The sequence below is a fragment of the Ursus arctos genome, unplaced genomic scaffold (assembly GCF_023065955.2).
Source record: "Ursus arctos isolate Adak ecotype North America unplaced genomic scaffold, UrsArc2.0 scaffold_5, whole genome shotgun sequence".
In the NCBI taxonomy this organism is placed as follows: Eukaryota; Metazoa; Chordata; class Mammalia; order Carnivora; family Ursidae; genus Ursus; species Ursus arctos.
Genome location: NW_026623067.1, coordinates 49,157,331 through 49,181,670, shown reverse-complemented (window position 1 = coordinate 49,181,670; position 24,340 = coordinate 49,157,331). Strand labels below are relative to the sequence as shown.

The window sequence follows — 24,340 nt, the reverse complement described above, 5'->3', positions numbered from 1 at the left end:
ACTTTTTGTCTGCCTGGCCAGTGCAGGAATTGTGTGGATTTGGTGTGGACTGGAGTGTTTTGAGACCTCATGGAGTAGGAGTTGGAGGATTTCAACCTGGGTCCTGAGAATGTGATAGGACCTGGATAATGAGAAGGGATGGGAAGGGAGAGGATATTTCAGGTGACAAGGATAGCAAGACAGAGGCTCTCGGTCAGAAATGCATTAAGTGGGCTGTACTGGGAGAGGAGAGGAGACTGGTCAGGCTGGAGAAGTTTTAGGTAAGGAAGTCATGGGGATAAATTTGGTGCAATTTCTTAAATATCTGGCTGTGGATAGACTTTAATTTTTTGAATTTATCTTTAATTGAAGTAATATTATATAATATTATGATATACATTGTTATGTTAGTTTCAGGTCAATCACATAGTGATTTGACAGTTATATATATTTCAAGATCCTTACCACAATTAGTATAGTTACATCTTTCACCATACAAAGTTATTACAATATTATTAAATTTCCTATGCTATACTTTTTATCATCATGACTTATTTATTTTATAACTGGAATTTTGTACCTCTTAATCTCTTTTACATATTTCACCCATTTCTCTCCCCTCGCCCCTCTGGCAAGCACTGGTTTGTTCTTTGTATTTATGAGTCTATTTTTGTTTTTGTTGTTCATTTGTTTTGTTTTTAGATTCCATATATACGTGAAATCTTATGGTATTTGTCTTTCTCTGTCTGATTTATTTCACTTACCATTAATACCCTCTAGATCCATCCATGTTCTTAAAAAGGACAAGATTGCGTTTTTTTAATGGCTGCTAATATTCCTTTCTATCAATCTATCTGTTTATCTACCTCACATCTTCTTTATCCATTCGTCTATTGATGGACACTTGCATTGCTTCCGTGTCTTGGCTATTATAAATAATGCTGCTAGAAACATAGGGGTACATGTATCTTTTCAAATTACTGTTTTTGTTTTCTTCAGGTGAATATCCTGAAGTGGAATTACTGGGTCATGTGGTAATTCTATTTTTAATTTTTTGAGATAACTTCATACTGATTTCCACAGTGCCTGCATCAACTTACGTTCCCACCAACACTGCATGAGGGTTCCCTTTTCTCCACATTCTTACCAACACTTGTTGTTTCTTGTCTTTTTTGATTCTAGCCGTTCTGATCGGTATGAAGTGGTATCTCATGGTTTCGATTTGCATTTCCCTGATGTTGAGGGATGTCGAGCATCTTTCCCTGTGTCTTTTGGCCACCAGCATGTCTTCTTTGGAAAAATGTCTATTCAGGTCTTCTGCCCATTTTTTAATTGGATTATTTGTTTTTCTGCTGTTGAGTTGTAGAAGTTCTTTATATATTTTGGATATTAACCCCTTATCAGATGTATCATTTGATATATATGAAAAAGGCCGCTCACTGAGAGTGTTGATGATGGCTCTGTTGATGGTTTCCTTCTCTGTGCAAAAGCTTTTTAGTCTGATGTAGTCTCAGTAGTTTATTTTTTGTTTTTGTTTCCATTCCCTCAGGAGGCATATCCATAAATATGTTGCTGTGGCCAATATCCAAGAGATTGCTGCCTATGTTTTCTTTTAAGAGTTTTGTTCTTTAATCCTTACCCAAGGTTTCTTTCCTATGAATTCATGATGCCTTATGATTATCATTAATAGAGAATGGAGCTTCATCATTTGAGAATCCGGAAAAATCAGGGAACGTTGCTCATTGAATGTTCCCCTGAGAAGAAGAGAAAGCTTTTTTGGCCAGAGAAGGTGGATTGAACCGGAGTGGTTCTTAAATACTGTTCACTTCCAAACAAAATGATAAAGATTACATAGGCATCAAACAGATTTTCTCAGTTAACTCTACGCCACAAGTCCTGCGAGGAGTGGGGACTTGCCTTGATATGCAGTCTTTGAGAGTAGACTTGTGAAAGCTGTGGAAAAGTGGGATGTACCCCTCTCTGAATTTGATAAGCTTGTAAACTAGGAGTGGGAGAGGCCAGATAGGTGTTTTATGGGAGTGTCAGAAAGCAAAGTCTGTCTCAGCATTTTTATGTACCCAGTGTCCGGTCAGCATTTCACTTGATTAGTACATTTGGCTGCTTCTTAGCGCTGTTTGTTAAGATCCTTGTTAATTAGATTCTCAGGTATGCTGCTTCTCGCTGTCCTCCTCTTTTTGTTTCCTTTTCCCTTCTCAGGCATCAAGGAACCCCTACTATTTTGCCTGGCACAGCGCTAAATACTTTGGATGCACGACCCATGCTCCAAAGACTTCCAGTTTGATTAGGAGGACGGATAAATCCGAATTCATTGTCACAGATGCCATGATTAGGGTGTGCTGTAAGAGGACTGAGGAATCAACTCTGCTTGTGTAAGTCAGAGAATACTTTGCTCTAGAGGTGACACTTGGGTTCAGGCTTGATGCATCAGTGGGTGTTTGCCAGGCAAAAACGGGAGAGAGGTCAGTCAAGGTGGAGGGAATTGTATCTAAAAGCAGTCATCATAAGTGAGCTTGGAGGATGTAAAAACTTGCCGGGTGTCATTGCATAGGGAGTGGTGGAAGATAAGGCTGGGAAAGAATTTGCTTTTATCTGTGTCCCACATACCCAGCACAATGTCTACTATTCATTGAGACAGAAGTTCAAAGGTTAGTAAGCAAGGAGTTCCCTTTTTACTGGGATGGAGTTAAGCAATAATCACTCCACCTATTTCTGAGTTAAGAGTGGCTCATTCTTTTCCCACATCGAGTGAGCTGTAGTTAAGTATAATATGAAGTCAGTAATGGAAGTACTGTAACAAACACACAAGGTTTGGGGTGAGGCAAGCCTGGGTCTGTGAGTCCAAGCTCTCTGAGAAGAGAAGGAGATGCGACTATGGGGCTGCATATGAAAGGAATTAGTGTGAGGGTTTGGGGTGCACCTGGAATGGATAAAGGAGAAGGGAGCAAGGGTTTGGGTGGGTCTTCAGACTCCGATGGAGTTCTGACCTCTGGGAAAGACCACAAGGTGCAATTCTGAGAAAGTGTTGACGAGGCTGATGGGAAGTCCTTGGACAGCGGTTGCTTGCTAGAGGAATCCTGTTCTGGTAGAACTGGCTTGGGTCCAGTACCCACCATGTGCTCACCAGTGTGCTGGAAGCATCATGGCGAAGTGTGAAAGATACAGTGGCTAGAGGCTGCAGGCTGTCCTGGAGGCTGCTGGCCTCTTGAAAGATGTGAACTATGCACCTTCATGCTCGGCATAGTCCACCACTTGTGCTGCACACATCTGCTTCTCCACACTTGCTCATGGGGCTTTCTTCCTGAGGCAAAATCCAGGAGACGGAAATCACTGGGTAGAATACATCCCCTCTCGCTGCAGCCCATCTCATGGCTGCAGCTGGTCCTCATCCTCTTTCTTCTCGATAGTCACCCTCAACTATCACCTTGGCTGGCTTTGGGTGGTTTGTCTAGTAATGTGACTCCAAAGTTCATTCCTGAGAGTGTCTGAACTCTTGATAACCACACCCTGGTTAGCCTGATGTTTCTGTACATGCTCGTTCACGGTAACAGTGGGACAAAGAAGTATCAAGAGGTGGTACAGGTATTCCTGCCCTCATGGGGTAAGAGCAGCTTACCCTCCTGCGGGTCAGTAGCAGGTACTCCTGCCATGATAGCTGTTCCTCTTCTTGTCTGCTGCTCCCTACCACAAGGAGTCTAAAGTGCCCTTGCTATGTCTCCTGGCAAGAATACTTGTGTTTCTTTTGGGTTCAGGACCTCTAACTGCAGAGCCAAGAGTTGTGGGGATGGGTCACTGGGAGGGATGGTAAGTAGGGCTGTTCTTACTTACACTCCTTGACCCTGGGCTGTGTATTCTTGTGGATACAGGACCAGCACCATATAAAGTCCTCCGACTTAATTCATATACTATTCCATTGTCCTCTACGCCCATCTTGTCTCCAGTACAACACTTATCTTGATTACTGCAGATATATAATAACCCTTGAAATCAGTTAGTGTGAGTCCTCCAGTTTTGTTATTTTTCAAAATTGTTGTGGCTATTCTAGTTCTTTTGCTTGTCCACATAAATTTTAGAACCAGTTTGTGTATTTCTATAAAAATTTCTGTTGAAATTTTCAATGAAATTGTGTGGGATCTGTAGATCAGTTTGGGGGTTGGCAAATTAACAAAATTGAGTCCTCCAAATCACGAACATGGTATAGTTCTCATTTCATTTAGGTCTTTAACTTCCCAGCTGTGTTATGCGGCTGTGCGTGTACAGACAGTGCACAAATTTAGTTAGGTTTAGATCTAAGTCGTTCATGTTTTTTGGTGCTACTGTAAATGGTGGTAGTTTTCTGTGTAAATTAGCACATTTCTTTGTCTAAGCTATAGATATTTTATACATTTTCCTCTGTTGTAAATGGAATTTTTTTCCTAAGTAGTTATGTTAATAAGGTAGGAGTGTCTTTGAGACGGATCACATCTCTCCCCTCCTTAAAAATACTCTTTTGATCCTTTCACCAGAATGGAATCTTTGTTTTTGTTTTGTTTGTTTGTTGTTTTATTTAAATTAAAGTTAGTTAACATATAGTGTAGCACTGGTTTCAGGAGTAGAATTTTGTGATTCATCACTTACATATAATACCCTGTGCTCATCCCAATGAGTGCCCTCCTTAGTGCCCCATCACCCATTTAGCCCATTCCCCACCCACCTCCCTTCCAGCAACACTCAGTTTGTTCTCTAGTTAGGAATCTCTTATGGTTTCCCTCCCTCTCTGTTTTTATCTTATTTTATTTTTCCTTCCCTTCCCCTATGTTCATCTGTTTTGTTTCTTAAATTCCATATATGAGTAAAATCATAAGTCTTTCTCTGACTTATTTCACTTAGCATAATACCCTCTAGTTCCATCCATATTGTTGCAAATGGCAAGATTTTATTCTTTTTGATAGATGAGTCATACTCCATTATATATGTATAATATATATATACACACACACTACATCTTTATCCATTCATCTGTTGATGGATATCTGAGCTCTTTCCATAATTTGGCTATTGTTAATAGTGCTACCATAAACATTGGTGTGCATGTGCCCCTTTGAATCACCACTTTGTATCCTCTGGATAAATACCTAGTAATACAATTGCTGAATCATAGGATATTTCTATTTTTAACTTCTTGAGGAACCTCCTTACTGTTTTCCAGAGTGGTTGCTCCAGTTTGCATTCCTACCAAGATTGTAATAGGGTTCCCCTTTCTCTGCATCCTCGCCAACATCTGTTGTTTCCTGTGTTGCTAATTTTAGCCATTCTGACCGTGGTATCTCATTGTGGTTTTGATTTGTATTTCCTTGATGATGAGTGATGTTGAGCACTTTTTCATGTGTCTGTTAGCCATCTATATGTCTTCTTTGGAAAAGTATCTATTGATGTTTTCTGCCCATTTCTTAACTGGATTGTTTTTTTGGGTGTTGAGTTTGATAAATTCTTTATAGATTTTGGATGCTAGCCCTTTATCCAGTATGTCATTTGCAAATATCTTTTCCCATTCTAAAGGTTGCCTTTCGGTTTTGATTGTTTCCTTCGCTGTGCAGAAACTTTTTATCTTGATGAGGTCCTCATAGTTCATTTTGCTTTTGTTTCCTTTGCCTCTGGAGATGTGTCTAGTAAGAAGTTGGTGTGACCAAGTTCAAAGAGATTGTTATCTGTTTTCTCCTCTAGGATTTTGATGGTTTCCCCTCTCACATTTAGGTCTTTCATCCATTTTGAATTAAGTTTTGTGTATAGTGTAAGAAAGTGGTCCAGTTTCATTCTTCTGCATGTGGCTGTCCAGTTTTCCTAACACCATTTGTTGAAGAGACTATCTTTTTTCCTTTGGATATTCTTTCCTATTCTTTCCTGCTTTGTCGAAGGTTAGTTGGCCACAGAGTTGTGGGTCCATTTCTGGATTCTCTGTTCTGTTCCATTGGTCTATATGTCTCTTTTTGTGTCAATACCATACTGTCTTGAGGATTACAGCTTCGTCATACAGCTTGAAGTCTGGAATTGTTATGCCTCCCACTTTGCTTTTCTTTGTCAACATTCCTTTGGCTATTCGGGGTCTTTTCTGGTTGCATACAAATTTTAGAATTGTTTGTTGTAGCTTTGTGAAAATTGCTGGTGTTATTTTGATAGGGATTGCATTGAACGTGTAGAGTGCTTTGGGTAGAATAAACATTTTAACAATATTTGCTCTTCCAATCCATGTGCATGGAATTTTTTCCATTCTTTTGTGTCTTCTTCAATTTCTTTCATAAGTGTTGTATAGTTTTCAGCATACAGATCTTTTACCTCTTTGGTAAGGTTTATTCCTAGGTATCTTATGGTTTTTGGTGCAATTGTAAATGGGACTGAGTCTTTGATTTCTTTTTCTGCTGCTTCATTTTTGGCGTATAGAAATGCAGCGATTTCTGTACATTGCTTTTATATCCCATGACTCTTCTGAATTCATGTATCACTTCTACCAATTTTTTGGTGGAGTCTTTCGGGCTTTCTACATAGAGTATCATGTCTGTGAAGAGTGAAAGTTTGACTTTTTCCTTGCTGATTTGGATGCCTTTTATTTCTTTTGGTTGTCTGATTGCTGAGGCTAAGACTTCCATTACTGTGTTAAAACAGTGGTGAAAGTGGACATCCCTCTCTTGTTCCTGACCGTAGAGAAAAAGTTCTCAGTTGTTCCCTTTTGAGCATGATATTAGCTGTGGGTCTTTTGTAAATGACCTTTATGATGTTGAGGAATGTTCCTTCTGTACCTACTTTCTTAAGAGTTTTTTATCAAGAAAGGATGCTGTATTTTGTCAAATGCTTTTTTTCTGCATCTATTGAGAGGATCATATGGTTCTTGTCCTTTCTTTTATTAATGTGATGTACCACTTTGATTGATTTGTGGATATTGAACCACCCCTGTAGCCCAGGTATAAATCCCACTTGATCATGGTGAATAATCCTTTTAATGCACTGTTGGATTCAATTAGCTAGTATCTTGTTGAAAATTTTTACATCCATGTTCATCAAGGATATTGGTCTGTAATTCTCCTTTTAGTGGGGTTTTTGTCTGATTTTGGAATCGAGGTAATGCTGGCCTCATAGAATGCGTTTGGAAGTTTTCCTTCTATTTCTATTTTTTGGAACAGCTTCAGAAGAATAGGTATTCATTAAATGTTTGGTAGAATTCCTGTGGGAAGCCAGCCAGTCCCAGACCCTTGTTTGTTGGGAGATTTTTTATTACTAATTCAATTTCTTTGCTGGTTATGGGTCTGTTCAAATTTTCTATTTCTTCCTGTTTCAGTTTTGGTAGTTTATAGTTTCTAAGAATTTAACCATTGCTTCCAGATTGCCCAATTTGTGGGCGTATAATTGCTCATAATATTCTCTTATAATTGTATTTCTTCGGTGTTAATTGTGATCTCTCCTCTTTCATTCGTGCTTTTATTTATTTGGATCCCTTCTATTTTCTTTTTGATAAGCCTGGCTAGGGGTTTATCAATTTTGCTAATTCTTTTAAAGAACCAGCTCTTAGTTTAATTGATTTGTTCTATTGGTTTTTGGTGGGTTGTTGTTGTTGTTGTTGTTGTATCTTTATTTCTGTTCTAATCTTAATTTTCCTTCTGCTGGTTTTAGGCTTTGTTTATTCTTTTTACAACTGCTTTAGGTGTAAGGTTAGTTTGTGTATTTGAGACTTTTCTTGCTTCTTGAGGACGGCCTGTATTGCTATATACTTCCCACTTATGACTGCCTTTGCTGTGTCTCACAGGTTTTCAACTGTTGTATTTTCATTTGCTTCCGTGTATTTTTATTTCTTCTTCAATTTCCTGGTTAACCCATTTATTCTTTAGTAGGATGTTCTTTAACCTCCATGTATTTGTGATCTTTCTGAATTTTTTCTTGTGACTGACTTCAAGTTTTATAGTGCTGTGGTCTGAAAATATGCATGGTGTGATTTCAGACTTTTTATATTGGTTGAGGCCTGGTTTGTGACCCAGGATGTGATCTATTCTGGAGACTGTTCCATGTGAACATGAAATGCTCTGAGTATATCTGTTAAGTCCAACTGGTCCAGTGTGTCATTCAAAGCCACAGTTTCCTTGTTGATCTTCTGCCTAGATGATCTGTCCATTGCTGTAAGTGGAGTGTTAAATTCCCCTACTATTATTGTATTATTATCAATGAGTTCCTTTAATTTTGTTATTAATTTATATATTTGGTTGCTCCCAAGTTGGGGGCCTAAATATTTGCAATTGTTAGATCTTCTTATTGGATAGACCCCTTTATTATGATATAGTGCCTTTCTTTATCTCTTATCAGTCCTTGGTTTAAAATCCAGTTTGTCTTGCTCAGAAATCAGTTACATTTCTGGGGGCGCCTGGGTGGCACAGTCGTTGGGCGTCTGCTTTCAGCTCAGGGCGTGATCCTGGCGTTCCGGGAACGAGCCCCACATCAGGCTCCTTCACTGGGAGCCTGCTTCTTCCTCTCCCACTCCCCCTGCTTGTGTTTCTCTCTCACTGGCTGTGTCTCTCTGTCTAATAAATAAATAAATAAATCTTAAAAAAAAAAAAAAAAAGAAATCAGTTACATTTCTATACACGAACAATGAGACTGAAGAAAGAGAAATTAAGGAATTGATTCCATTTATAATAGCACTGAAAACCATAAGATATCTCAGAATTAACCAGAGAGGTAAGGGATCTATATTCTAGAAACTACAGAACACCGATGAAAGACATTGAAGAAGACACAAAAAGATGGAAAAACATTCCATGCTTATGGATCGGAAGAATAAACATAGCTTAAAATGTCTATGCTACCCAGAGCAATCTACAGTTTCAATGCCATCCCAATCAAAATACCAATGACATTTTTCAAAGAGCTGGAACAAACAAGCCTAAAATTTGTGTGGAACCAGAAAAGACCCCGCATCACCAAGGAAATGTTGAAAAGGAAAAACAAAGCTGGGAGCATTATGTTGCCGGATTTCAAGGTATACTACAAAGCTGTGATCACCAAGACAGCATGGTACTGGCACAAAAACAGACACATAGACCAATGGAACAGAATAGAGAACCCAGATATGGACCCTCGGCTCTATGGCCAACTAATCTTTGACAAAGCAGGAAAAAACATCCAGTGGAAAAAAGACGGTCTCTTCAATAAATGGTGCTGGGAAAATTGGACAGCTACGTGCAAAAGAATGAAACTTGATCACTGTCTCACACCATACACAAAGATAAACTCCAAATGGATGAAAGACCTTGATGTGAGACAGGAATCCATCAAAATCCTAGAGGAGAACATAGGCTGCAACCTCTACGACATTGGCCATAGCAACTTTTTTGATGACACATCTCCAAAGGCAAGAGAAACAAATGAAAAAATGAACTTGTGGGACTTCATCAAGATAAAAAGCTTCTGCACAGCCAAGGAAACAGTAAAAAAAAATTAAGAGGCAGCCCATGGAATGGGAGAAGATATTTGCAAATGACACTACAGATAAAAGACTGGTATCCAAGATCTACAAAGAACTTCTCAAAAATCAATACAGGAGAAACAATCAAATCAAAAAATGGGCAGAAGATATGAACAGACACTTTTCCAATGAAGACATACAAATGGCTAATGGACACATGAAAAAATATTCAAAATCATTAGCCATCAGGGAAATTCAAATTAAAACCACACTGAGATACCACCTTACGCCAGTTAGAATGGCAAAAATTGACAAGGCAAGAAACAACAAATGTTGGAGAGGATGTGGAGAAAGGGGAACCCTCTTACACTTGGTGGGAGTGCAAGTTAGTACAGCCACTTTGGAATACAGTGTGGAGATCCCTTAAAAAGTTAAAAATAGAGCTACCCTATGACCCAGCCATTGCACTACTGGGTATTTATCCCATAGATACAGACGTAGTGAAGAGAAGGGCCATATGCACCCCAATGTTCATAGCAGCATTGTCCACAATAGCTAAATTGTGGAAGGAGCCGAGATGCTCTTCAACAGACGAATGGATAAAGAAGATGTGGTCCATATATATATAATGGAATATTACTCAGCCATCAGAACAATTACCCAACATTTGCAGCAACATGGATGGAACTGGAGGAGATTATGCTAAGTGAAATAAGTCAAGCAGAGAAAGACAATTATCATATGGTTTCACTCATTTATGGAATGTAAGAAATAGCAGGAAGATCGGTAGGAGAAGGAAGGGAAGAATGAAGGGGGAGTAAACAGAAGGGGGAACGAACCACGAAAGACTATGGACTCTGGGAAACAAACTGAGGGCTTCAGAGGGGAGGGGGGTGGGGGATTGGGATAGGCCGGTGATGGGTATGAAGGAGGGCACATATTGCATGGAGTACTGGGTGTTATACGCAAACAATGAATCATGGAACACTACATCAAAAACTAATGACTTACTGTATGGTGACTAACGTAACATAATAAAAAATAAAATAAAAAAATAAGATATAATAAAATCTAGTTTGTCTGATATAAGGATTGCTACTCCAGCTTTCTTTTTTTTTTTTTTTTTTTTTTTAAAGATTTTATTTATTTATGTGACAGAGAGACAGCCAGCGAGAGAGGGAACACAGCAGGGGGAGTGGGAGAGGAAGAAGCAGGCTCATAGCCGAGGAGCCCGATGTGGGACTCGATCCCAGTACGCCGGGATCACGCCCTGAGCCGAAGGCAGACGCTTTAACGACTGCACTACCCAGGCGCCCCGCTACTCCAGCTTTCTTTTGACATCGTTAGCATGATAAATGGTTCCCTACCCCCTCATTTTCAATCTGGAGAAGTCTTAAATGAGTCTCTTATTAGCAGCATATTGGTTGTTTTTTTTTTTTTTTTTAATCTGTTCTGATACCCTGTGTCTTTTGATTGGAGCGTTGAATACATTTACATTTATAGTAATTATTGACAGATATTAATTTAGTCCCATTGTATTACCTGTAAATTCACTGTTCCTGTAGATTGTCTTTGTTCCTTTCTAGTCCTTGTTGCTTTTGATATCTCTTTTCCACTAAAACAGTCCCTTTTAGTATTTGTTGCAGGGCTGGTTTAGTTTTCATGAACTCCTTTAGTTTTTGCTTGTCTTGGAAACTTTTTATCTTGCTTTCTATTCTGAATGACAGCCTTGCTGGGTATAGTATTCTTGGCTGCATATTTTTCCCACTTAGCATGTTGAGTATATCATGTCATTTCTTTCTGGCCTGCCAAGTTTCTGTGGACAGATCTGCTGCTAACCTTGTGTGTCTGCTCTTGTAGGTGAAGGACCTTTTGTCCCTAGTTGCTTTCAGAATTATCTGTTTATCTTGGTACTTTGCAAGTTTGATTGTTACATGTCTTGGTGTTGATCTGTTTTTGTTGATTTCGAGGAATGTTTTCTGTGCCTTTTGGATTTGAATGCTTGTTTTCTTCCCCACATTAGGGAAGTTCTCAGCTATAATTTGTTCAAATAAATCTTCTACCCCCTTTTCCTTCTCTTCTTCTGGGACTCCTATGATATGGATATTATTGCTCTTTGTGTAATTGCTGAGTTCCTTATGTATATTTGTGATCTAATAGTCTTCTTTCCCTCTTCAGCTTATTTTCCATAATTTTATCTTCTGTATCACCTGTCCGTTCCTCTGGTTCTTCCATCCTCATATGATTACATCCAGTTTTGCATCTTAGTATATTTTTTATTTCAGCCTGACAAATTTTTAGGTCTTTTATCTCTGCAGCCAGGGTTTCTCTGGTGTCTTCTATGCTGCTTTCAAGCTAAGCTAGTATTCTTATGACTGTTGTTCTAAATTCTTGTTCAGATATATTGCTTGTATCTGTTTTGAGCAAATCCCAGGCTGTGATTTCTTCTTGATCTTTCTTTTGGGGAGAATTCCTCCATCTTGTCATTATGTCTGGGTTTCTGTCTTTTGCATATTATGAAAGTTATGTTTCCTGCTCCTGAGAGTAGTACTGTATTAAGAAGGGGTCATAGACTGTCCAGGGCCTGGCAATTAGAAATACTAGAAGTGTTTCTAGTGTATGCTGTGTGCCCTCTGCTGTTGTGTTTTGGCTGCTCTTTCCCAGAAGTCAGTCCTTTGCAGAGTTCCTCCTTCCTTGCAGTGGGGAGTATTTCGACCTTTAACTAGGTGTGCATTGATTTGTTTAAGATAGTCTGATTAAAATAAAAAAAAAAAAAGAAAAAGAAAGCCTGATCTAAGAAAAAAGGAAACAAAAAAGTATAAGCCTGAATCTGAAGAAAAAGAAGGAAGGAAAAAAGAGAAAAGTGAAAAAAAAAAAGAGCCTGATCTGAAAAATGAGAAAAGAAACAAAAAAACGACAAATGAACACAAAACTATAAGACTGATTCCAAAGAAAAAAGAAAAAAATACAAAAATTCAAAATACAAAATACAAGAAAAAAGGAAAGGAAGAAACCTGGTCCTACTTCCACCAGAACTGAAGCTGATGCTTTGGAGCAGTCTATGATCAGCAGACTTGGTACATGCAGGGGCATGGCGGGGTGTGGGGTGGAGTGGGGAGCTGTTTTGGGCTTCTGAAGCAGAGGCCCAGCGCCTTGGCTCATGGTCAGACCTGCCCTAGTAAAGATGCCCCTGCTGGGCACATTGGGAGAAGATTTGGTGTAAGCGACTCCAGCCTCCACTAGAGGCTGCTGTGCTTTCTGTGAAGTCCCACTGTGCAGGTGGGTGTGGGTGGGGGTGGTGGATGATGGTGAGGGAGGGAGGGGAACTCGTGGTAGCCACTGTTCAGGAGACCCTCCCAGAAAAACAAACAATCTCCCCTCCAGTGTCTCAGGCTTCCGTCAGATCCCTGCCCTAACCTCTCTGTGGCCAGTGGCACAGTTTTCCCTGTGTTTTATCTTTGGCTTGGGGGCTGGGAATCAAAACTCCGTATCATAAGGACCGGGCAGATGCAGACCTGCTCCCCTCCCCTGGAGGAGAGCCTTGTGGGCTGTGCCAGGCACTGTTCTGTCCCGGAAAAGCATTGGCTCGGCGCTCATATGGTGGCTGGAGTCTGGTGAGCACAGCGAAATGCCATGACCTGGTTTTCTGCCCCCTGCGTGCGCCTCTGTCCCCTGTTGGTGAAGAGCTGCTCAGTGCCTCCCCAGGGGCCTTCTGTCCTTGGAGAGGCAGAATACCCTCTTCCAAATGTACTCCAGGAAGGAAGCTATCTGTCCTCGTGTGACCCAGGGAATCCCTTCACCAGGGCCGATTGTGCAAACCTTCCATGCTGCTCTCTTCTCCCCCATCTCCCTCTCCCCCTGACTTCTTTCCATGGAAAGGGCTCCCTCCCCTCCCTGGCACTGTGGATTTTTCTCTCCCGCCAAGTGCTGGCTCTGAACCTCACATCTGCCATGTTCTCTCCAATTGTGCTGATTGTTTTCTTAATCCTCAGATCGATTCCCCAGTTGTTCAAAATAATTTGTTGTTGATCAGCTGTGTTTGAGGAAGGAGACTGGCTCAGGGTCACTCCGCCATCTTGACTCCTTCTCTGCTAATGAAATCTTTATTCATGTGGAATAAGCAACGATTTCTGAGCTCAGAGAGGTCAAGACTTCCTTAGTTTGGCAACTCTTTTCCAGCTTTTTCTTTTATTCTCCTTCCCTCAGACACTTTATGTTCCTGATACATCTTCAAGCACTTTAGTGAAATGTAATCATTTGCAGCTTTTCAGTATTTCTGTGGTAAGGTATTCTCTACCATCCCTGGTCTTGAACAATATGTTGAGTGGGTACAGAGCCCGATGGAACCCAGCAGATTGCTGGGTTTGCCCAACCCAGGGGTTTCTTGGGAACCAGTCTCAGAGAGGTCAGCTTCTATGATAATCACTCTCAGCCTGGCTTTTCTTCTGCAGAGGCTTAGGTTTAGGCAAGGAGGCAGGCTGGCAACAGCTGTAGATGCTGCAGATTTCTGCTGATGCTAAACAATTTTAGCGTATATTGTGGGAAGAACTTTGTCTTTGCATTGTGTCATTATGACTCAAATTTATTAAGATTTATAAGCTGTTTTCCTTGCCATTTAGATACCCGAGAGTATTTTTTATTGATTGATTAGGTAATAAAGTCTAATTTGTTTCAAGTAAATTCATCAGTGAATAGTAATTTTGGAATGGTTTATATTATTTTATTAAAGATCTTATTTTTAAGTAATCTCTACACCCAGCATAGGGCTCAGGCTTACAACCCTGAGATCAAGAGTCACATGCTCCATTGACTGAGCCAGCCAGTTGCCCAGGAATGGTTTATTTTTAATTGCTTTTTTTCCAACCAAAATTTGGCAATAGAGGTGGCAGTACAAGACCTGGATTGTTGTGTTGGATGATTAGCTGTGGTTGATTCCTTTTCTGGTCTCATTTTATTCAGTGTACAACAAGATCATTTCTAAGGGACTTCATAATTTTGGAATCCATGATCATAATGTTAGGATTTAACTTAGAATTCTAAAAGCAAAGACAATTGTAGTCCACTAGAGGGAGCTCTGCTCTTTTTCAATGTTCTCATTTGTATTTAAAAATTTATCTCCTACAAGAGTGTATACACTTTATCTGAACAATTTATATAAGAATAGAAAGTGAATACCTGTTTACTGACAATTTGCGTCTTCTCCAAGAGGTCATCAATATTCTGCCTTCTGTGTTAATCATTTCCTTGCTTCTCTTTATTGTTTTAATACTTAATGCTTGTATCCTTAAACAGTGTTTTGTTTTGGCTTCTGAATATTTTTCTCTGTTTTGATCTTTATATAACAGGTATCAAAGAGTATGTATTCTTCTCTGACTTGTTCTTTTATTTCTCATGATTTTTGAGATTCATCCATGTCGATGTGTAAATGGTTATGGAATTTTCTCAGCTACTTTATATTCTGTCAGTATAGCACAGTTCCATTTATGTGTTCCCCTCCCACTGGCGATTTGGGTTGCTTTCGGTTCTTTGCTTTTATAAACAATGCTGCCATGAGCATTTATGGACCTGTCGCCTTTTGCACACATGTAAGAGTTTCTTTAGGCTACCCAGAGTTACACAGAGTGCAATTAGTTTAGAGGATATTGCACGTTCAATTACTAGGTAACGCTAAACTGTTTTCCATAGTGGCTACACTAAGTTTTATATTTGATATTGACCGACTTAATTTTTTTGCCAATCTGGTAAGTGTGAGATGCTTGTGATGTTATTTGATTACTCATGGATCAAGTGTCTTTTGTATGTTTATTCATCATTTCTGTTTCCATATCTGGAGATGCCTGATTCATGTCTTTGGCCTTCTTCTATAGGATTTTTTTTCTTATAAATGTTTAGGAGTTTAGAAATATATATTCTGGATATTAATCCTTTTGTCAATTATTTGGATTGCAAAGATCTCGTATTTTTTTCATTTTATTTATGGTGTCTTGACAAGCAGAGAAGTTTTTTTTATTTTAAAGTAAGTGAATGTGTTGATCTTTTTTTTTTTTTACACTTTGTGGTTTTTGTATCTTGCTTAACCAGAGTTCTTTCATTACTGAAAGTCAGAGATATTTTCTTATACCATATTCTTAATTTTATGGTTTTACCTACAATTTTTATTCATGGAATAAATTGAGATTGTTCTGGTTTTCTATTTCTGAAAAACAACCTACCTCAAACATTAGTGGCTTAAAGCATTTTATTCTGCTCATGGTTTTTGTGTCAAGAATTTAGAAAGAGCTCATCTGGCAGTTTGCCCATTATCCATAAGGCACCAGTTGGGCTACAAAATTCACTTTCAAGATGACTTCTCTGCTCAGAGATGTGGTTGGTGCCTCTATGCTTCTTGGCCCCTCTCTCTTTTTTACCTGAGGTTTGGTCCTCTAACACTTCTTCACATGGGTTATGCTTTTTGTGACATGATGGTCTTAGGGTGGTCACTATCCTTACTTGGTGGCTGGCTTCCAACCATTCTTGGTCATGTCCCAAGAATGAGCATCCCAAAATCAAGTATTTCCAATAGGCAAGAAGAGAAAACTGCCAGCAGCTAAGAACTATGCCTAGAATTGCTAAAGTGTCCCTTCTCCCGTATTCTATTTGTCGAAGCAGTCACAGGGATTGCTCACATTTAAGGAGGGTAGAGAAATAATCTCATCCTGTTGAGTTTTTGACCTCATCAAAGTCATGTTGGGGAAGAGTCACCTTGGGGAAGGCAGGGCAATACAGTTGGTGGCCATCCTTTCAGAATGCATTCTGGCTACAACGTCGTTCATTTGCAAACTACACTCATCTCCTACATCAGGACTCCTCAAATATATCCCATTATGGCGTCACATAAAGCGATCACAGGCCCATAGCATTTCTAAAATGTAGTTGAACATATCTGCCATTGCTTCATTAGGGCACAGTTCTGCGTCCTGTCAGATTCTGCATGGCTCCTGGCTCCTCCTCCTGGAGTCTTGGTTCTGCACACTTAGTCATTTTTCCTTTTCCATAAGAGATGGCCCATGTTTGCAGGGAAATATCTTTCTCATATACTTCCTGGTTATTTGAAGCTTGAGATTCTTGAATGTTTTTTGCATTTTCAACTGTTAGCTTTTTAGTCCAAGTGGATGGTGATTCTGCTAGTATTACTATCTTAAAAATGCTGTGGCTTTTCTGTGAATTTTATTGTGGCTTATTCTATTAGACAAAAGTCACACATATGTCTTTGAAACAGGCTCTTTTCTCCCTGGGCTGCTTATGAGTCTGCTGTGGTCCAACACCTTCAAGACTGTTAAGCTCTTAGTTTAACCAAGATGCTCTGTGAGGCACTGCCTTCAATCTTTTTGAGGTTATAGTTAAAGTCTTTTTTTTTTTTTTTAAAGATTTATTTATTTATTTAGAGAGAGAGAATGCACACGTGAGTGGTGGGTGGAGCAGAGGCAAAGGGAGAGAGAGAATCTTCAAGCAGGCTCCCTGCTGAGTGCAGAGCCTAATGTGGGGCTCTATCTCAGGACCCTGAGGTCATGACCTGAGCTGAAATAGAAGTTGGCTGCTTAGCCAACTGAGCCACCCAGGAGCCTCAGTAAAAGTCTTTTACAGCCACACATGACTGTCCTGAGACCATGTTTTACTAGAAACATCTTGAATTTAATGCTGGTTGTAAGGCCATTTTTACTTTAAGGACTTTTGTTGGGGTTGAGATTTGGGGTTGAGAAATTGTTTTTTTTTTTTTTAATCAATACAAAAATCTTTTGTATTTCCTCTAAATTCTGGTTAAAAACTGAAGTGGTCCTGGATGCCTGGGTGGCTCAGTCGGTTAAGCATCTGCCTTCGGCTCAGGTCATGATCCTGGGGTCCTGGGATCCAGTCCTGCATTGGGCTCCTTGCTCAGCAGGGAGACTGCTTCTCCTTCTGCCTGCCACTTGCCCTGCTTGTGCTCTTCTCTCTGTGGCAAATAAATGAAAGAAATCTTAAAAAAAAAAACAAAAAACAAAAAAAACCCTGAAGTGGTCCTTTTTTAGTTTATCTCTGTCTATGCATACCTTATTATAGAGGCTAAAAGAAACCAGTTGGCTTTTTCAGCATTCATTCTGGAAAACTCCTTTTCCCAGATCTACCTTTTGTGTTTTCCATGTTGCTGCAGAGACAGTTTTGACGGAAATTGGTCCCTTTATTTGACAAATGAATCAACTTTGACTTAGAGACACTGTTACTTTCCAGAGGATACACAGACTGTTCCTGAGAGGATTAGGGCTGGAACTCAGGTCAGATTTTCACACTTCAGGTGAAGGAGTTGGGAGGCGAAGCAGCTGGGGGTTGGTGGTGGGCTGGGGGTAGGGATGGTGTTGAATTTTTTTTTTTTTTTTTTTTTATGTTCTTCACATGACTTTATTGTAGAGGAGAATACAAAATCGATGGTGTTGAATTTTTAAAGAACTGAGAGATGGGTGACTGTGAATTCCTCGGATATGTTTGCACCATTCTATGTGTATGTGAATGTGAGAGTGTGTGTGTGTACCCAAGTGTGTGCATACGTGCAGTGAGACTTCTGTTGTGATTGTTGGCTTCTTCCAAATAGGATTGGACTTCTGTAAGCCAGCCTTCACTTAAGAAGCAGAATAACTTCCACTGGCTTTAGAGATTTATTTAATTTGTATTTTGGAATTGTTTGGAACTACCTGCCTTGGCAACTTGATTTAAAAATTTAAGCTTTCAGGGGCGCCTGGGTGGCACAGCGGTTAAGCGTCTGCCTTCGGCTCAGGGCGTGATCCCGGCGTTATGGGATCGAGCCCCACATCAGGCTCTTCTGCTGTGAGCCTGCTTCTTCCTCTCCCACTCCCCCTGCTTGTGTTCCCTCTCTCGCTGGCTGTCTCTATCTCCGTCGAATAAATAAATAAAATCTTTAAAAAAAAATTTAAGCTTTCAGTTTATTTATCTTTAACTCGATTTAATGATTTCATTTTTTTCACACTGACTTTTCAAATACAGTGTAGTTATTGGATATTCTTTTCAGAGAAGATGAAACTAGACTTCTCTTCATTAGCCATCCTTTTTCAAGTCTATTGTGACTATTTTTGAAATGTTCTTCCATAGTGCTTATTGTATGTGATTCTCCTTATTCACCTCAATACAAACTTTTTTGTACACCACAGACATTTTAACAGTTCTTTATTTCTGTATGCATTTAAGAATAAGATCTGTGTCATTTATTTGGATTATTTTTCCTGTGGGTATCATGGATAAGATTTTAAACCTTTATTTTGACTTAAATAAATAAAAAGTAAACTACCTACTAACTTCTACGTCAACATTAAGGAGAGTTTTTGTGTTACCTTTTAGGCAGTGCAATCTATCTAACAGAAGAAGACCCTCTGAGGAAAATGTGTATTTAACTACCTTTCTGTTGTTCTTCATCAGACATGGTCTAGACTAGTTTAAAGAGAGTTAGATTGTATTTAGGCTTCTCTGTGTTAGTCCAAGGAGTGATGGTGCCAATGCCTCAGAGAGGTAGGGACAGAGCAGGGTATAAAAAGGCAGGAGAAGGACATTGGGCAGCTCTCACCTCCTCTAAGACTAAGGCTTCCATCTCATTGTGAAGTGTTCCATACTCAAGGGAAAGAGGATTGTATTTGAAATAGTTATAAAAATGAATAGTAGGCTAAAAGATTCTTGTGATGATATACTCTTCCTCAGCAAGTATCACCGAGGATTAGTCTGTCCATAATTTCTGTTTGCATATGTACCATCTATAAATTTTGGAGAGAGTTGTAAGGCAGTAAGGATTTCGAGCTGGGTGAAAGAAATGGCTTGCCCTAGCAGCCCGTTAAGAACATTTCTAATTGTGAAAATCATTTGATAAGACAATATGTTCTATTTATTTCATAATGTGTCACATGTTCGGTTCCTGTTTTTCTTCATAAATATTTATCTGATAGGCATAATAAATGAATATTGAAAAAATCCTATGTTGGGTACGGTGAGACACGTGATAATTTGAGCATGACCTCATTTATTATCTGAGGTTTGGAATTATTTTATAAATTCTCAAGGATACAAGAAATGGAAACTATTGTTAAAATATCTTTGTCTCCCATTGACTGCAATACTAGAGATTTCCTTCTTGGTTTTTAGATTTCCTCCTTCCTCACCCCTGAAACCATATCCAAAGAAACCTGCATACCAAAAGGATGTTATTAAATTTCCAGAATGGAATGACCCCCCACCAGGCACTTCACAGGAGAACATCCCAGTGAGGCCAGTCGTGATGGTAAGTGTGTTGCTAAAAGCCGGCAGGGAGGTGGTGGTGGTGGAGTGGGGTGGTGCTGGTGGTGGCTGGGGGCGGGGCTAGCAGCCTCCAGAAGTAGGAAGTGGTCTGCAAACCACTAGCCTGTCTGCTTCTTTCTATGAACAATGGTGTGAAAGTTCTTTAAAAAAATATCTTATGTGTCAATAGCTGAGAGAACAGTAACAAGGAAAGATTAGCCATTGGACTTTTCCCTCTTGTCTGTTGACATTTTTATCAAATACATGGTAGGCATTTTCATAGGTTCAGACCAAACAGGTTTCTGTGTCAGCTCCGTTATAATCTCCTTTTCTCCTGTGCTCTAGAAATTACTCTTCTCCCTCTTTGTATCTTCTTGAATTTTGTTCTACTACAAGTTGAGAGTGAGAAGGTTGGGGTGTGAAGTATTGTGGAATGACCCCTAATAGATGAACGAAGGTAGATTCTGCTAGTTTGGGGAAACCTAAGCTTATTGTAGAATAATTTTTCTGCATACCTTTTCCTTAAAACATTCCCAGTAGAAGACTACCATGATTAAGACAATGCTAAAAAATAAAATACAGAGAAAAACTTTTATATGGCAGTTTTTAAGAATTGTACTCACACCTGTATTTTAAATTAATCTAGTCTGATAGATGTCCAATTCATACTTTTATTTGCAAAAATGTGATGGAAACATTTTTAGGCAATTTAATTAAAAGAAAAAGCATTTTTTTTCGAAACAGATTGTATTCTCAGTTTGAAGAGAATAATAGTTAAGAAGCTTAGGCTTTGGGATGCATGGGTGGCTCAGTCGGTTAAGCATCTGCCTTTAGCTCAGGTCATGATCCCAGGGTCCTGAGATCCAGTCCTGCATTGGGCTCTCTGCTCAGCAGGGGGTCTGCTTCTCCCTCTCCCTCTGTCTCTTTCTGCACTGCTCATTCTCACTCTCTCTCTCAAATAAATAAAATCTAAAAATAAAAAATGAAGCTTAGGCTTTATCAAAGATAATTCAAGAAAAAGAGTGGTGCCAATGACAGAAATAGGGACTCCATAGGGTTTGCAGGTTTGCAGGATGGTGATGAATTTGGTTTTAAATATGTCTGATGATATGGGACTCCTGGGTAGTTCAGTTGTTAAGCGTCTGCCTTTGGCTCAGGGTGTGATCCCAGGGTCCTGGGATCGAGCCCCACATCAGGCTCCTCCTCTGGGAGCCTGCTTCTTCCTCTCCCACTCCCCCTACTTATGTTCCCTCTCTTGCTGGCTGTCTCTCTCTGTGTCAAATAGATAAATAAAATCTTAAAAAAAAATTAATATGTTTGGTGATAAACATGGCCTGTATTAAATGGAGGTGTCTCATAGGCAGATGGAGATAATGATCCTGGAACTTAAAGGCAACATCATATTTGGAAGTCATTAATTTATTCATTCAACAAATATTTATTGAGTGTCTGCTGTGTACCATGCATTGTGTTAGGCTCCACAGATACAGTAATATGTGATACAATTTGAACTGTGAAAAGGCTCATAGTGTAATGAAGCATACAATATAAAAATAGAGAATTAGAAAACAAAGTAGAACTACTTTGGGTATTTGAGGACTTTTAATTCATTCCTAATGAGGAATACTTACTTAAGGTCTAGTTGATAGTTCCCATGCCAGAGAAAGGTAAAATGTAAGCTCCATGAGATCAGGAACATTTTTTTTTTGAACATATGCATTTAAACATGTAATATGACCCCTTTGGTAGAGTGGTTATTCAACAGGTATTTTTTTTTCATCATAAGGTCATCTAGTTTTGTTTGTACAAAAGAGATAAAATCCTGTATTAAATTAATATGTATTTATGTCATTGATATAGTAACTTCCCTTTTCTATTCCACTTGGTTCTATGAAGTTCTAATATCCCCGGTGTCATCTGTAGAACCAAGTACTCATTAACACTCTTTAATGCTCCAGTGACAATGACTTGTATCTTCTGTTTTCATTTTCTAATTTTCCAGGAGCCCTAAAGTGGTATACCAATGTCCTAGACTCATCAACCGTTTCTCCTAAAGCTCATCATTTCCCTCGTCATCTGTACCTGTGTTTGTTTTGATACTTGTGTCTTGTTCTTCCCTCTTAAATGAAATGGGAGAGGTTTGAGCTCCCTGCATTGTAATTCCAGCAAAGCTTTGGCTGCTGCTTCTTGAGCAATGTCCGAAGGAAGAATGGCAGAGCAGGATCTGTTTCCCCATTTGGGCCTTGATGTGGGTTTTAGAACGATGGGGTTAATAGTCAACAAAGAAACCGTTCATCTTTCTTAAAGAACTTTAGCTCATCATTCATTTCTTCTATTTTACTTTCCCTGTTTCTATCTTTGCTTCCTCTTTGCTTGTTGGTTTTTGTTTTTGTTTTTGTTTTATCCAGTCTTTTCTCTTGCTTCACCATTTATACAAATAAAGAAAATAAAATAATAAAATAAAACTGTTGTGTTTGCTGAGGGGCAGTACAGTGTGGAAAGTAAGATATTGGACTCTGGAGCCAGCCTACTGGGTTTGGATCTTGGCTCCTCCATTTACTAGCATTTGAGCTTGTTTCTCTGTTTTATTCATTGTGTTTGTGTCTCAGTTTTCTTAATGGTGAAACTGGGATGATAATAATACCCTCTGGGGCAGGCTTGTTGTGAGAATCAGGTGAGTTCATATTTGTAAAGTGCTTAGAATGGCAGCTGCCACACAGGTGTTCAGCAACTGTTAGTTACTATTGCTATTATTAATTTATTTAATAGAATTGTTTTCAGGAAGAGAAAAAGGAAAATAAATTACCCATGATATCATCCAGAGAGAATTAATATTAACATTTTTGTGGTGTATCCTTTTTTCCATACAAATTTTTAACACAAAAATGAGATCATGTTGAGTGTTTCATAGCCTGTTCTTCACTTAGAACAGTGTGCTTAGCTTATTTTTTCATGTTATTAGACATTTGACATCATATTTAATATCTGCCTCTTGTCTAATATGAAAGTTATGTATTTTACTTATCCAGTCCTTTACTGTTAGATGTATACTGTGTTTCCAGTTTTTTAGGAAACAATGTAATGAGCAATCTCTTTACAGATAAATAGTTGAATATATCCATGGTATTTCTTTTTTATTTTTTTTAAAGAATTAATTAATTAATTGAGAGAGCATTTCTTTTTAATTCAGTAATTCTCCAAAAACAAAATCACAAAACAACTTTCTGTTTTTCCAAATTTATAAGATTTTTCTATAATGATACTTTTGTAAAAAAACTATTATAGAGAATCTTTGTAAATGATAGTTGTGCTGTGGAGCTCTTGTTTTCCTGCTTTCTGTAGTTGCGTAAGATCTGGGGGCTGCTCTTCAACATTGTACTTAATTGATTTTTGCTTATAAAAAGTAGAGAATTCTTGAAAGTCATAGAATTTAAGTTTGTTTTAAACAATCACTCAATGTGGACAGTGTGTAAATATGGATAGGTATTCTTTGACTTAATTCTGAATTTTATTTCATGGCTACTTTATTGATTAGTTGGAATTCCCACAGGAAAGAAAATCATCAATCTCATGCTTATTGCCATCATTCTTTTGTAATTTATGAATACTCATTTATAATGCGAGCTGATCCTTAAGAGTTACACTTTACTTCTCTATAGTCTATGTAAAGAAAGTTAGTTCATATTTCTAGTTATTATTTTAACTCAAATTACAAATAACCAAGTCAAAGAAATTTCTGATAAAATCATATCACTGTCTTTTGAACTATTTGTTCTCTTTCTTTCTACCCACCCCCCAATTAGAACTCTGAGATGTGGTACAAGCGTCACAGTATTGCCATTGGAGAGGTACCGGCTTGTCGTCTTGTCTACCGCAGACAGCTGACAGAGGCCAATGTAGAAGAGATATGGAAGTCCATGACATTAGCATAGTATGTGCAATTGATGTTAATGAGAATTTTCAGTGTTTTCTGTTTTGCTTCTCTACTACTCTCTGCATATTAAATTTTCTGAAATTATGTATTAAAATCTTAACTTTGTATTATTTGCAGCTATGCCGCTTAGCAAAACATAACTGAATTCTGGATATTTTCTACTGTCATTTAGATAATAATTAAGAATAGAAATTTAAGGGGGTGCTTGGGTGGCTCATTCGTTTAAGCATCTGCCTTCGGCTCAGGTCATGACGTCAGGGTCCTGGGATCGAGTCCCACATTAGGCTCCCTGCTCAGTGGGGAGCCTGCTTCTCTCTCTCCCTCTGCCTGCCACTCTGCCTACTTGTGATCTCTCTCTCTCTCAAAAATAAATAAAATCTTAAAAAAAAATAAGAATAGAAATTTAAAAGTTCTTAAACTTTCTAGTAACACTGAAGTTTTATGTTAATTGAAACACAGTGGTAAATTTGGTCTCCTAGATACTTGGTATAGTACAGGTAATTAAAGTAAATGATGTTATATAGCAGGGTTTTTTTTCCCCTCACAAACATACTAGTAGCAGTTTCTCATCATTGGATAAGCTGTTTTTTGTTTTTATAGTATCTATACTTATGAAGTCATTTTCTTGGCATTCAAGGTATTATGTTATTAAATTAGTGAAGCAATCTGTTAATGGCCAAAGGGTCTTTTAAGTTTGT

General features: G+C 38.7%; 1 protein-coding gene across 1 annotated transcript in view; it reads left to right on the top strand.

Moving 5' to 3' along the window:
* DEPDC1B (DEP domain containing 1B) overlaps positions 1 to 24,340 on the top strand; it is an 82,482-nt gene that overhangs the window by 15,485 nt on the left and 42,657 nt on the right. The window contains exons 3-4 of the mRNA XM_026498930.4: positions 19,577 to 19,712; positions 23,512 to 23,639. Of these exons, the coding sequence (XP_026354715.2) occupies positions 19,577 to 19,712; positions 23,512 to 23,639 (264 nt within the window). The remainder of the gene's footprint in view (positions 1 to 19,576; positions 19,713 to 23,511; positions 23,640 to 24,340) is intronic.